The following is a 15,309-nucleotide window of genomic DNA, read 5'->3' as shown; positions in this document are numbered from 1 at the left end:
TTCTCATTTCCTCTTTTAGGGTCTCTATCATCTTTGTAAAGTTGTTTTTAAGGTCCTTCTCTTCTGCTTTATCTGTGTTGGGATGTTCAGATCTTGCTGGTATAGAGTCCCTAGATTCTGGTGGTGTCATATTGGTCTTTCTATTGTTGAATGCATTCTTATACTATTGTCTTCCCATCACTTCTTCCAGTGGGTGCAGGTGAGGTCTCTGCATCTCCTCTTGTCTCCTGATGGGTGTAGGTGGGTCAAGACTTCATGTCAGCAACTCTGGATGGTCTGGGCTCTCTTGGAGTTTTCAATCAAAGGTGTAGGGGGGCCAAGATTCAAGGAGAGAGAGTAGGATTGAAAAGATGGTGATGAGGGCAGGCTCCATGTGGTTCAGAGTTCTGGGGCGGGTCCACTGTTATGATAAACCTTTTCACCAAAAGCCACCTGAGCCCCACCGCCACATGTGAGCTTTATGCCAGCCACCCACCTGAGTTAGGGTCCAAATGTTAGGCCCAAATGAAAACACAGAAACCTGTATTGGGTTCAAAGCTGCTTGGCCAATGATTAGGGCTTCTCATCTGTTATCTCAGTCTTAATTATCATAAATCTATATATGTTATAAGACTTATCTTATTGGACACCTTATTGGCGTCCCTTCTTGCCAGTGCCTCTATCCTGCCGCTGGAGGAGGCAAACGGGAAAAAGGGGGCCCTTCCTGTTTCTCCTTCGCTTAAATAAGAGTCTCCTTGCTATGTCACTTCCTGCCTGGATCAGCACTTCTCTACTACATTTCCCAGAATCCTCTTTGACTCCTAGTCTGTCTAACTTCCTGTCTCTTTGGCCAAACAATATTTTATTTAACAATCAATAAGATAAACATACACAGTACATTTTCCATCAGTCCACTATACAGGGAGTCATCCCAGGAAGTTCCAAGGAGAGGATGGGTTTAGTTGGGCCTGAGCAGGTCCCACACTCACCTCAAGCAGAGGGCATGGGGGGCAAGAATGCGATGAGGGTAGGCTCTGGATGGTATGCCATACTGGGGCAGGTCTCTGTATGCTTCTTGTACCTTAATAGGCATCTCCTTTTTTAGGTTATGTTTTTAGAATAACATTTTCTTTGACTGAGGTATGTAGCATGAATGCTTATTTTGTAGCATGAATTCTAATTGGTCTTAATAACAAAAACCTGGAGTCAGATATAAGAGTAAATGCTGAAAGATCAGAGGGACAAAGGAGCAAGTCACTGCCACTTTCTTACCTGACCAGCTAGCTCCTCAGTCTGAAAGGTGCAGAGCTCCCCTTTCTGCTGGCTTTATAGTTCTCTCTTGACCCAGCCATATTACTTCTTGTTTCCTCCTCCCAAGTACTGGGATCAAAAGCATTTATACTGCTGTCTTCCCATTCCTTCTTCCAGTGGGTGTAGGTGCAGTCTCTGTCTCTCCTCTTGTCTCTGGCTGGGTGTAGGTGGGCCAAGAATTCGATGTCAGCAACTCTGGATGTTCTGAGCTGTCTTGGAGTTCTTAAGCAGAGGCATAGGGGGGCTGGGTTTAAAGGTATGTGCCACCACAGCCTGACCTCTATGACTAATTAGTGTGGCTTGCTCCGCACTCTGATCTCCAGGCAAGCTTTGTTTGTTAGAGTGCAAAAAAAATATCACCACAGATGTATCCATTTCTTGTATCTTGTCTTCAATGCCTGATTTTATCTCTTCCTTGTCTTATAATTTGCTGGTATTTCCTCTGAGGATCCTTTTCAAGATCTGAAATATTTTATTTCCAGATTTCCCTTAGTTTTGGTTTTCTGTATTGATTCTATTTCTACTTTCAGGCCTTGAACAATTTATTTCCTTCTACTGTTTGTGTTTTCATAGATTTTTAAAGACATTCATTTCCTCTTTAAGAACCTCTATTATATTCATAAAGGCTATTTTAAGTTATTATGCTTCATCTCTATTGCAATACCTTGGGCTGCTGGGCACTAGGGGAGACACTTTGTCTTGGCTATGAATGATATAGACATCTGAATTAGGGAATATTTTAATTCTAGTGATGATATGGCCTTGTCTTCATGGGCAGTGGTTTGATCCATGGTTTCAGTTGCTTTCTCTGCTTCTTAGGAGAGTATGGTGGCTGTGTGTTGCTACCTGAATGTTTCATGCCTGGTTATTTTTTTTTAAGATACAACATTTTCTTTGACGGAGGTATCCATTTCTTTTATTGTTCTACAGTGCCTGAGATGAGGACAGGCTCTAGATGGTCTGGTATGCCCCTGAAGTTCCTGTTCAAGCTCCTAAATTTTTCATTCAGATCTCCCTCAGTTTGGGTTTTCTTCTGGGATCTTGCTAGGTGTGGCCACTGGGAGCTTTGGGTAAATGTGTTTTTAGGTATTGGGAATGAAACTTAGGAGTGAGGATGTGTTAAGAGTCGGGGCAGGACTGACAGGGTCAGCAGGAGGAAGGAAAGCAGGGTGTTCTACCAGGGTCTGTTTAGCCCCCTGGGAATGGGGGCAGAGAGTGAGAAGCCACAACAGGTGGTCTTCTGGAGAGCTGGGGATGACTATGGTGGATTGTATATGGAGGAGAGGAGGGACAGTGAAGATTGATAAAAAGCTCACCTACCTGCTTTCCTGGCCTACTTGCTTCTCTGGCAGACTTTGCTGGTGGTTTCTGGGGTGGGGGACTGGAGTTGGGGGCTGGATAACAGGATGACTAGGGAGGAAAGTTGGAGGAGAAGATCCATGTGATCTGCTGGAGATGGGTAAGAAAGGAGGGGAGGCCACAGCAGGTGGTCTGCTATCGATATGAGGGGGAGACTGAGGGATGGGATTTGGAGGAAGAGTGGGACCAGCAAAGAGCTGCAGATAGACTACCTCTTTTCCTGGCCCAAGTGGCCTTTGGGTTGCTATGGAATGTCTGCTGGAGTTGGAGGCTGGGCTAAAGCAATGTGTGGGAGGAGGGAAGTGAGGAGGGAGAGATCTTGTGATCCACTGGAGATGGGGACAGGGTGGGAAGATTGCCACAGCTGGAGGTCTGCTGCAGAGATGCTGAGGAGACTGAGGGATTGGACTTGGAGGAGATGAGGGAGAGGTGGAACCATGTAGTCAGCCTACCCACTTCCCTAGTCAGAGTGGTCTGTGTGTTCCCAGGAAGTCCCTGCTGGAGTTGGGGGCTGGGATAAAGCTCTAGGGGATGTTAGGGGAGGAAGCTCTGTATGATCAATGGAGATTAGGGAGTAAGGAGGCTGCAGCAGCTAATCTGCTCCAGAGCTGGGGATGAGATTAGGGATTTGATTTGGAAGAGAGGAGAGAAAGGTGAGATCTGCAGGGAGTTCACCTGCTTCCCTGGCTGGAGTGGCCTTTGGGTTCCCAGGGAACCTGTTCCTCTACATTGCATTTTTGGAGTACTCCAAAAATAATTTCTTAAATGCCTATATTAATTTATATTCTTGTCAACACGAAATGCTTCCCCCCCTACATTCTTGCCTGTTTGCTTTCTCTTTTCTTTTGATGATAGCCATTCCCACAGGTGTTACATCTTAAGTCCTGCCTGTCATCTTTTCAGCATCTCAATTGATGTCTGTCAGTGCAAAGCATCTTTAATCCGTCTACTGGTCACTTGCATGCCTCCTTTCAAGCTGTATTTATTCAAGTCCATTGCCAGACTTCTCACCAGGCATTCATTCTCTCACTGTTTAATTGCTCATGTTCCTCTTCACTCTGCTAACTAGAATTTTACTTTCTTAAGCCTTTTCATTTAATGCTATTCCAATCTTTATCCATTCCTTTAACATCTGTGCTTTTGGTGACATATGAAAATTATTGCCTGAAGGAATCCCATGGTGCATTCTCTCAGTGTCTTTGCCAGGTTTTAGGTCTTATATCTAATTCATTTGTATTTAGGATTTTTTTTTGTACATGGTATAAGATGATGATCCAATTGAAATTGAATTTATATGGATACCCAGCCATTCCTAAAGCATTTCCTGAAAGACTACTGCATCCTTATTGCATGTTGTTGAATCTTTATTTAAAATAAATTGCTCACTAGTGCCTGGGTTTATTTATGAACACTTTTTGCTTTTGGTATGTGTCTATTATATTCTAGCATCATTCTACTTTGATCGCTGTAGCTTTGTTATAAAATATGAAAATCAGCATTACACATTGCTGCAAGTAGAGTTGGATACATCTTAAACTGATGTGCTTAATTTTAAATGACCAGGAAATCCTGAGATATCGGAGTATAATTGTGATGAACTACATTATTAGTTTTTCTAGAACTTGAAAAGAGAGACAGGATGATAGTTTTTATTCATGAGATTAGAGTATTATAAACGTTTTTATCTGTTTTCTGACTACATTTTCTCAATAGAATCAACATGTTTATCTTTTACTGTGAAGTCAGCTTCTGGTGGCTGGGTAGTCTGAGGCAGTGACTGCTAGACTCTGACACTTGCTTCTTGGAAATTATCTGTGAACTCAGAGCATCAAGAGAGCAGGCAGAAGAAAGAATTTTTGTGTTACTTGATATGTATCATCTTTGATAGAGTATTAGTAACAAAATTAGTCACAATTGTTCTGTTAACAAGATTGACTTATGGGTTTAATCACTGATGTATTCCACATGGGAAGATCTCAACAAATGTGTGTTGTGAGAAGTAGGAAAATGATTATTTTGTGATGGCGCATTAAGATAATTAGATTCCATTTCTACTCTACAATTTTCTATTTTTAGCAAAAGAAAGATTTTTAAAAGATAATCCCTGAAATTGATGACTAATTTATATGCCATCCTATAGCCTTCATACAGCAGCTGATGGAAGTAGAAGCAGACACCCACAGCTAAACACTGAACTGAATTGGAATCCAGTAGCAGAGAAGGAGGAGTGATGAACAAAGGGGTCCAGACCAGGTTGGTGAAACACACAGAAACAGCTGACCTGAACAAGGGAGAGCTCTTGGTTCCCAGACTGATAGCTGGGAACCCAGCATGGGACTGATCCAGACTTCATGAACATGGGTGTCAGTGAGGAGATCTCAGAAATCTATGGGGCCCCTTGTAGTAGAGCAGTACTTATCCCTAGCATAGGAATGGACTTTGGGAGCCCATTCCACATAGATGGATACTCTATCAGCCTAGACACAAGGGGGTTGGCCTAGGCCCTATCCCAAAGGCGATGACAGACACTGAAGACCCCCCATGGAAGGCCTCATCCTCCCTGGGGAGCAGAAAGGTTATGGGATAGGTAGGGTGTTAGTTGGGGGAGCCAGAAGAGGAGGGAAGGGAGAGGGAACTGGGATTGACATGTAAAACAATCATGTTTCTAATTTAAATAAAAAATAGATAATTCGTGTCCACATTTCATCACTCCAATACTTCCTTTTGTGTTCATATAATATACACCAAGTACCATTCTATTGTTAGAAAATTTTAGCCTAATTACTTGACCACAGAACTTCTCAAATTCTACATGAGGTTTAATTGTCTAGAATTTTGTTTTATTGAATCTATGTATATATACTTGGGAATTAAAAAAAAAACAACATTTTAAAGGCAGCCTCTCTTAAAAACGAACAATCTGGATGAGTCATGTATTCTGATAACAAGTCTGATACACACATTTAGTCTTTACTTTTATAGAGTGCATGCATTTCTTCACTGATTCCATCTCCATCAGAATAGTGTTCTCCAAATGCTGTCAGAACAGTTCCTCAGTGTTGACCCACCACAATTTTGTTGCTCTTGCTTTTAAATGCCTGTATTTGGTGATATTTCACCTAAGCTTACCTATCTTTGTGCTCAGGCTATTATTAAAGCTTATTATTAAAGCAAATTATTAAAATGCTTATATGATGGCAGTTTATATTTTAGTCATAAATCTTCTTGTTGTCTTTTGGATGGGAACCATCCCCAACATTGATAAAAGCCACGAGTCTGACAGCAGACTATTTGGGTATTTGAATTTCAAAGTTTACTTTTCATTCTCCCCGCCCCCATTTCCTGTTCTGATCCATCCTATTTTACTCCTTTAACTCTCTTTCCACCTGGCACTGCTGCTTAACTTGGAAGCATTATGATACTTTAACATTGTTCATACAGTTTACAAGCATGACCCTGTGTAATTCCAGGTGAAGTTTCTGCTGAATCAGGCCTTTAAGCTACAGCAGATGCCTGTTTAAAATTTCTTGCAATTATTTTTTTTCTCACTAGGATTTTTTGCAAGACATTCTTTACTTCTTTATTTCTCAAGCTATAGATGAAAGGGTTCAGCAAGGGAACCACTATTGTAAACAAAATAGCAGCTGGTATATCCTTATCTCCTTCTTCTAGCAAATTTGGCCTTATGTACATGAAGAAAAGAGAACCATAGAATAGTGACACAGACAGAAAGTGGGACGCACAGGTGGAGAAGGCTTTGATCCTCCCCTCTTTGGATTTCATTTGGAAAATTGTAAAAACAATGTACAGGTAAGATATAAGGACACTGCCTATTGTGAAGACTTGAATTGAGCCTGAAAAGACAAACAGCACAAGCTCATTGACATAGGGGTCAACACAGGAGAGTCTGTACAAAGGAAGAATGTCACAATAAAAGTGGTTGATGTGATTAGACCCACAGAATGCCAGTCTAAATAGCAGCCCCACGTGAATCATGGAGTGCAGGTTTCCAGCTACGAAGGCTCCTGCAGTCATCTGAAGGCAGAGCTTCTTGGACATCATGGTGTGGTAGTGCAGTGGGTTGCATATGGCCACATAGCGGTCATAGGCCATTGCTGCCAGAAGGAAGCAGTCTGCAGTTTCAACAGTGCAAAGAAAATAAAACTGTGCCATGCATTCATACAGAGAGATTATTCTGTCCTCTGAAAAAAAGTTCCCCAACATTTTGGGAGTAATAGCACAGGCACAGCAAGAATCCACGAAAGCCAGGTTTCCCAGAAAGATGTACATTGGCGTGTGAAGAGAATGTTCTTTGGAAATCAGAATCATCAGGCCCATATTCCCTACCATGGTGATCAGATAGATGACAAAGAATACCACAAACAGAAGGGCCTTCATTTCTAGAGAGTCTGTAAATCCTGTGAGGATAAACTCACGTGTCATCGTGTGATTTTCTTCAACCATTCCTGATTCTCTGAAAAGAAAAAGTTGGGAAATAAAGTGCTAGTTTCCCATGTACCCAAACATCATTAAGCTCTTTTTGTTTCAAAGAAGGAGATGCATCTTGGATAGTGCCTTTGCCAGTCAGGTGGACTTGAGCTGCCTGTATAACTATTAGCATCCCCATTCTTTGTTTTCAGGACTGGAGATTGAACCCAGTGCATTGTATGTGCTATTCAAGTGGCTTCACTAAGCTATACTCTCTGCCTAAGTTATTCCTTTCAAACACATTTATTATACATTATTCCATCACATTTTCAAAAACCTTCATATTTGATTACATAGGTTGTGTTTTACTTATTTATAAGTAGGACAAAACACTTCTTGAAAAAATTGCATTATAATTTTATAATGAAACTAATATCGTCATTCCCAAACAAATTCAGTGACTGTATTTGTAGTAGATATGGATAATGTTCAGAGGACTATCATTGCTACAGTACTGATTGCAGTGGTATCCAAAAGGTGGCAAGAATGCAGACGTGCATGGGCAGATGAATAGATATGTTTTGTGTGTTCATAAAGTGGAATATTAGCTATTCGTATACAGGGATAGAATATTGACATGTAATAACATTTAATGCTAAATGAAGGAAGGCTGCATTATGTAATTGTACTTAAGTGAGGTACCTATAGTAGACAAATGTAACTGGTGATTGTTGAGGGAACTAGGAACAGGGAGATCTGGTTTAATGAACATCCATTTTCTGTTTGGGAAGATGGAATGTGGTGGTGACAGCTGCATAAAGCAAGTGCACTTTACACTGTGGAACTACACAGTGATGCAGCCTAAAATGGTAAATCAAATGGTATATGTAATCTACCACAAAACATATTAACATGTATGTTCTCAGTAATTTTATCTTTCATAACTCTTTCCCTGTTTATAATGTTATTGGAGTATACACTAAAGGTAAAATGCTTCAGGGAACAGGGGTATTTACAAATGATTTTCTTCTGAGGATTGGGATGCACAAGCAGATGGCTGATGCAGGGAGGAGATCAAGAGACGAAGAATGAGCAGTGAGACACAAAGAAAAGAGATAGCAAGAGACAGTGAGAGAAAGACAGACACACAGGAAGAGAGAAGCTGTGAGGGAGGAGCGAAGGATAAGGACCGTTTTAGGACTTCCAGCTTATTTGTAATATAACTTATGCTTGTAATATCATTAATATTGAAGTTTTATGTATATAAATGAGTGTAAATGTTACTAGAAGAATTTTGAGAAATTTTAAGGGTTACACTTGATAAATTCCCATGTAGATGTAAAAAGTCATAAACAAAGTCAAATGTCAAAAAAAATGAATGTTCTTTTGGAGTTCTTTTCTATGTAAAACATACAAAATATCAGGATTGTTGGAAAATAGATAAACTGCATAAACACTAATAGAGGTTTAATGAATCAAAAATGATTGACTTCTTTACCAGAAACATATTACTTGAAATAGTGACATGAGTTATTTATTTTGCCCATTGAAACAGCAAGATTTTAAAAACATGATAATGTTTGATCTGTATAATGTGGAATGGAAACTGAGTTGCAAATTGGTGGAATCCCTGGGAAATTCTTTAGTATTAAAGGATGAAACACTTAAATGTTTATACCCTTTGACTATTAGTGAAGAAGCTATCTGGAAGAAAGCAAAAAACACAAGCAAAGAATTACGTGTAATGACTTCCACTGTGATTTTATTAGTGAGAACAGCATTTCAACTAAGTGGTATGCATGATTAGGAAACGTCATTCACTCCTATGATGGCATATTGTACAATCACTGCTAAAATGTTTTTAGTGATATAATAGATACAATAGGGGAAGATCAAAACAGTGTTTTATGTACAAACAATATTTATATTTTATCATAATCTCAAATAAATATATAACTATGATAGAAAGATAGCATGGAAAATATCAAACTGTTAATACTAGTTTTTTATGCAATGAGAATTAGAATTCATTATTTTCTTTTTTGCATTTCTCCCCCTTTTCAAATTCTCTACAGTAACCATTGCTCTAAAAATCAGGAAACAAAGCTTTTGTTATCAAGTAAAGTTCTGCAGTGTTCTGTAACTTTGATAAGTCTACAGTCATCTTTGCGGACCACTAATGCTTCCTGCATACCACAGTTTTATGGGGGATGAGCTCACAGCAGAGTCAGTGAGCAAGTGTCTTCTGTGATAGTGGCATTGGCAGTTAGAAGAAATAACTACAGACACCCTGGAATGCTTCTTAAGCATTGAGGAATGCACTCACACAAGCTAGTCATTCATTTTCCAGAACACTTTCCTCTGTGGAAACTATCTCTTTGAGGTCGACTGTCAGTCTTTCCAGTGATTAATGTTACCACATACAGTATTTCTTGGTTGTGTATTTCTTATACTTATTACAAATTCACAGCATTGTGTAGCTTCCTTGAACATTACACTGGTTTGATGTGCTGGGCATTTACTCTGGGCTGTGTATTTCCTTTAGATGGGTAGTTGGCCCTGTGAGGCATTTCCATAGGAGCAGTGATTTGGACAATTACTGACCATAGCACTACTCTTAAGCTCAGGGACAGAGGAAAATTTCTGAGCAGCAGAGGAAAGTCACTTGGTTTCTGGTTTACTGAAATTATTTCTCATCTTTAAATTTTAGTTTTCTTGAAGTTGAAGCCCCCAGGAACATTATTGGAAGGAATGTAAGGGTATACTGAAAGGGAATGTAGACATTTATATTTATAATTTCAATATTTTCCACTAATTATATTTTTGTGCCAACTAGAATTCACAAAATACGATTTCCCCAAGTTCCAAATTGATTAAATTGATAAAATAAAATTTATATTGGCACTTGTCTGTCTAAGAATCATAAGATAAAGTAGAAATCCCTCTCAAATTTCACTAAGAATTAAAAAAGTCTGTTGTAAAATTAATCCTTTCTCATACAACTTGCTTAGTACACAAACAGAATGTCCTGAACAAAAAATTAAATGCTTTCAGGAAGCTGGAAGTACAATGATATTATTATTTTAAAATAATCTCAAAACATTACTAATGTATTTCCATATTACCATGAAAATAACATTCATTTTGGTAAATTTGGGCTTCTCTTGGATTCTGAACTGATACAAATGAATGATTATGTAGTATTTGGACAAAAGATTTTTGGGAAAGGAAATTTCAATATTTTAAAATTGAGAAATTCAATTCACAAGAAAACTACATTGAAAATTCTTTCTCACCTGGGTTTTTGACGAGAAATGTATCTTGTTATTTGCCTTCTGTGCCTTTAAAGACGGTCCAGCAGTTATTTATGTCTGCATGCTGTTGGTAGAGAATTATTCAACTATTCAAAATAATTCTAAGGAGATTTACTTGGCATTGATATCAGAGCATGGCCTGAGAGACCCAATCTTCTGAACTCTGTATACAAACTTAATTGAAGTAATTACATAGATCCTTTGAGAATCAGCAAGACATATAACTTTTTTTTTTTTTTCAAAACAGGTTTTCTCTGTGTAACCCTGGTTGTGCTGGAACTAGCTCTGTAGACCAGGCTGGCCTCAAACTCACAGAGATCTGCCTGTCTCTGCCTCCCAAGTGCAGGGACTAAATTTGTGTGCTACCACTACCTGGCGACACATACTTGTTTTTAATGCAAATTTACAAGATTCAGAAAGGAAATTAAGTTTATAATAATTACGAATTTGTGTTATATATAACTGGCAAGCGAGACGGAAAAATTCCTACTTGATTGGTCATATTGCGGCTGAGACTAAGGATAGTTGCTGAGATCAGGTGTGTGTCAAGACTGTCCCTTTATGGAGGCCTTCACATTGTGTGAAGCTGTGAAGTTGAAGCCTGGATTACTTTAGAGAACCCAAGAAGTTAGAGATGCCAGAGTCACGGGATACCTTTCCAAGAGAGTTGCTAACAGGGAGTAGAACCAGCCCAAGAAAAAGAAGTGTGTAGTCAATAAAACTGAAAGGAGTTGAAGATTTGAAGATAGTTTTAACATCAGAGATGCACGGTTTGCAGTTTGCCCAGCTGGTTTTTGGACTTGCTTTGGTCTAGTATTTCCTTGCTATGCTCTGTTCTCTGTGTTTTGGAATGGTAATGTATGTCCTGTGCTATTGTATGTTGGAAGTATGTGATCTGCTTCTTGATTTTGATTTTTACAGGTGATTACAGTCAAGAGATCACATGAATCTCAGAAGAGACTTTGAATTGGACTTTAGAACATCGTTGAGACTGTGATAGACCATGGGGACTTTTGAAGTTGGATTAAATTCATTTTGCATTATGAAATTGTTATAAGCATATGGGGGCCAGGGAATGGAATGTGGTTAGTTTGAATGTAATTGACCCTCATAAGCTCATAGAGAGTGACACTATTAGGAGGTATTGCTTTGTTGGAGTAGGTATGGCATTGTTGAAGTAAGTGTGACCTTCTTGGAGGTAGTGTGTCACTGTGGGGGTGGGCTTTGAGGTCTTTTCTGCTCAAACTCCCCTCAGTGTGACAGTAGGTCTACTTTTTGTCTTCTGATCCAGATGTCTACCTGAATGCCACCATGATCCCATCATGATGGTAATAGACTGAACCTATGAAAGTGTTACCAAGCCACCCCAATTAAATGATTTCAGTGTTTTCCTTATAAGAGTTGTCATGGTCATGGTGTCTCTTCATAGCAATAGAAACCCTAAGATACTGATCTAATGTACAATACAATATTATCCACAAATAGAGATAGTTTGACTTCTTTTCCCATTTGGTACTACTAATTTCTTTCTCTTGACTTATTGCTGTAGCTAGTGCTTCAAGCACCACATTTAAAGTAATGGCAATAACGGACGACTCTGTATCATTTCTGATATTAAAGGAAATGCTTTGGGTATTTTACATTTACAATGATGTCATATGTGGTTTCATCTAACTCTAACCCTAGGTGACAACTTGTCAGAATTGACTGAAATGAAGTCTCCTTTGTAGGGTAGATCACAGAAGCAGACTGTTGTTTGCTCCTTATTCTCCTCTTATCTATAGAAAATGTGAGCCAATCAAAAAAGGCAACTCAGGAAACATGTTCCTAATTTTCTTACAAATTTGAGAATTTGTTTTTGCTGACCTAAAAAAAAAACTTGAATAGTCTTCACATTTAGAACTACAAATCAGCTCCCACATATTTTACTGTTTATGTATGCAATTACACAATAATTTCTTTTAGATGATTGTGAGCCACCCTGTGGTTGCTGGGAATTGAACTCAGGACCTCTGGAAGAGCAGTCAGTGCTCTTAACCTCTGAGCCATCTCTCCAGCCCCAATATTTTCTTTTTGTGATTACCATATACTATCAAAATTATACATTATTCTTATGGAATTCATCTTCTGTTAGGGGAGATAGGAAGTAGATAGAGATAAATATAAAATTGAGAAAAAGAATAACATAAGTAAGTGCTATACTGAAGATCATATGATAAGAATAACTAGGATTTGTTTTATTTTAGAAGAAATAAATGGAAAAAAGTCCGTGAAAAAGTTGAATAGCCAAGCTGATGTATGACTTACAGGAAATCAGTCATAGAAGTTTACAAAATTCCCTTAATATAGAATAAGCTACCAATGTTTGAGAAACCTATCAAGAGTAGGGAAAGTTCCTGAAGACTTGGCATCAAAGGGTTTGCAACATAAAATATGAACATTTTATTTTCAACCAAAGAGAAGTATTTGGAGGATGTATTAGTTTCCTGAAACAAATCACCACAAACCTGGGTGCTTGAAACAACAGAAATCTATTATACCGCGTTCCTAGAATTTAGAATCTAAAATGGGTCCCAATAGGCAAAAATAAAGGCAGTGACAGGATCATTTCTGGTGGAAGCTGGAGGGGAAAATTAATTTCCTTGACCTTTTCAGTTTCAGAATCTGATTTTCTATGGCTCATGGTTCCTCTCTGTCTTCAAAGCTTGTCAGCAAACATCATTTAGATACCATATTGCTCTATCAGGGTTTAAAATTGTCCGTGTTTAATATTTAATGTAGTACATTGAATGCATGTAGGTAATTTCCCCATCTTAAGGTCATTTGATAAACCACCTTAAAAGCACCTACAACTTTCATTTATTCATCTCACATGATATAATATATCCACATCCTCCATGGATTAGTTATTTTTTTTAAATCTCTCATTTTTTCCCTGTCAGATTTGCACATCATGATCAAACATTCTACCTCCCCCCAACACAAAAAATGGTTAAGTGGAAATGGGGAGTCCAGCTACTAAGATCTTAGAAAAGTTCTGGATTATGGTGATATTAGTGTATATGGAGAGTTATAAGTGGACAAGCTTCCTGAGGGTTATATTCTACTCCTTCCTACAACAGTGTATCTGTCCCAAGTCAGTTACCTGGTACTAATGCTCCTGTCATCTGTCCTGAGGAGTTTCCATAAGTACTTACCTACTTTTTTTACGGGGCCATTTGTGCTTCATTTGCACAGAAAGGAAAGTCATTTGCTGTTACAGAACTTACCCGATTCCCAGTCTCCAAGGGCCACATTTCTAATAAAGTCTCCAGTGAGGACATTCAGTTCTACTGAAATTTCATTGGGTATTATTAATTTTGGCAAATTTTCTGAGCTAGCTAGCTAGTTAGAATTAATCAAGTCATGCACAGATATGATCTCTTCTTGGACCTATAGTGGCTCCCTCTAATATTGTATCTCTCATCCTGCTCTCTCTCCTCTAATATTCCCCCTACTCAATATCTCTGCTCCTCCATTTCCCCTCTTCTACTCCTCTTCTTGTGCTCTTATTGTGGCAGCACCCTCTCCCCTACCCTCATGCTCCCAATTAGCTCAGGAGTTCATGCCACTTCCCATTCCTGGGGTCTATTTATCCCTTAGAGTCCTTTTTATTTCCTAGTTTCTTTGGTGAAGAGGATTATAGGCTGGTAAACCTTTGCTCTATGTCTAAAATTCATATATAAGGGAGTTTGTCTTTTTGTGACTGGGTTACCTCACTCAGGATGGATTCTTCTATTTCCATCCATTTGCCTGCTAATTTCAAGATTCCATTGCTTTTTTTCTGCTGAGTAGTACTCCATTGTATAAATGTACCAACCACATTTTCTCTATCCATTCTTCAGTTGAGGGGCATCTAGGTTGCTTTCATGTTCTGGCTATTACAAACAATGCTGCTATGAACATGGTTCAACATATGTCCTTTTTGTATGAATGTGCACTATTTGGGTATATATCCAAGAGAGGAATGGTTGGATCTTGAGGTAGATTGATTCCCATTTTTCTGAGCAACCGCCATACTGATTTCCAGAGTGGTCTTCCAAGTTCACACTCCCACCAGCAATGGAGGAGTGTTCCTTCTTCTCCACATCTTCTCCAGCATAGGTTGTCATTGGTATTTTTGATTTTAGCCATTCTGACAGGTGTGAGGTGGTATCTCAGAGTTGTTTTGAGTTGCATTTCTCTGATGGCCAAGGATTTTGAGCACTTTCTTAAGTGTCTTTCAGCCATTTCAGATTCTTCTGTTGAAAATTCTCTGTTTAGTTCTGCACCCCACTTTTTAATTTCATTGTTTGGTGTTTTGGTGGCTAGCTTCTTGAGCTCCTTGTATATTTTGGAAATCAGCCCTCTGTCAGATGTGGGGTCGGTGAAGATCTTTTCCCATTCTGTGGGTGGTCGTTTTGTCCTACTGAGTGTGTCCTTTGCCTTACAGAAGCTTCTCAGTTTCAGGAGGTCCCATTTATTAATTGCAGACCTCAGTGTCTGTGCTACTGGTGTGATGTTCAGGAATCGGACTCCTGCGCCAATTTGTTCAAGGATAATTCCCACTTTCTCTTCTAGAACATTCAGTGTGGCTGGATTTATGGAGAGATCTTTGATCCATTTGCACTTAAGTTTCGTGCATGGTGACAGGTATGGATCTATCTGCAATCTTCTGCATGTCTGAATCCAATTGTTCCAGCACCATTTGTTGAAGATGTTATCTTTTTTCCATTGTATAGATTTAGCACCTTTGTCAAAAATAAGGTGTTCGTAGGTGTGTGTGCTAATATCAGGATTTTCAATTCAATTCCATTGGTCTATCTGTCTATTCTTGTGCCAATATCAAGCTGTTTTCAGAACTATGGCTCTATAGTAGAGCTTGAATTCAGGGATGGTG

General features: G+C 39.0%; 1 protein-coding gene across 1 annotated transcript; it reads right to left on the bottom strand.

Moving 5' to 3' along the window:
- Positions 1 to 6,144: 6,144 nt before the first annotated feature.
- Positions 6,145 to 7,172, bottom strand: LOC100771909 (olfactory receptor 5K1). Its single transcript, XM_035444108.1, has one exon. It carries the CDS (start codon positions 7,111 to 7,113, stop codon positions 6,145 to 6,147), a length of 969 nt encoding a protein of 322 aa, XP_035299999.1. The 5' UTR covers positions 7,114 to 7,172.
- Between the last annotated feature and the right edge of the window lie 8,137 nt (positions 7,173 to 15,309).

The sequence above is a fragment of the Cricetulus griseus genome, chromosome 4, assembly GCF_003668045.3.
Source record: "Cricetulus griseus strain 17A/GY chromosome 4, alternate assembly CriGri-PICRH-1.0, whole genome shotgun sequence".
Taxonomy (NCBI): domain Eukaryota; kingdom Metazoa; phylum Chordata; class Mammalia; order Rodentia; family Cricetidae; genus Cricetulus; species Cricetulus griseus.
This window is presented reverse-complemented; position numbering and strand designations above follow the sequence as displayed.

Bases quoted from the DNA above. Each gene is read 5' to 3' on its own strand.
- LOC100771909 (XM_035444108.1), bottom strand. From the start codon at position 7,113: ATGGTTGAAGAAAATCACACGATGACACGTGAGTTTATCCTCACAGGA.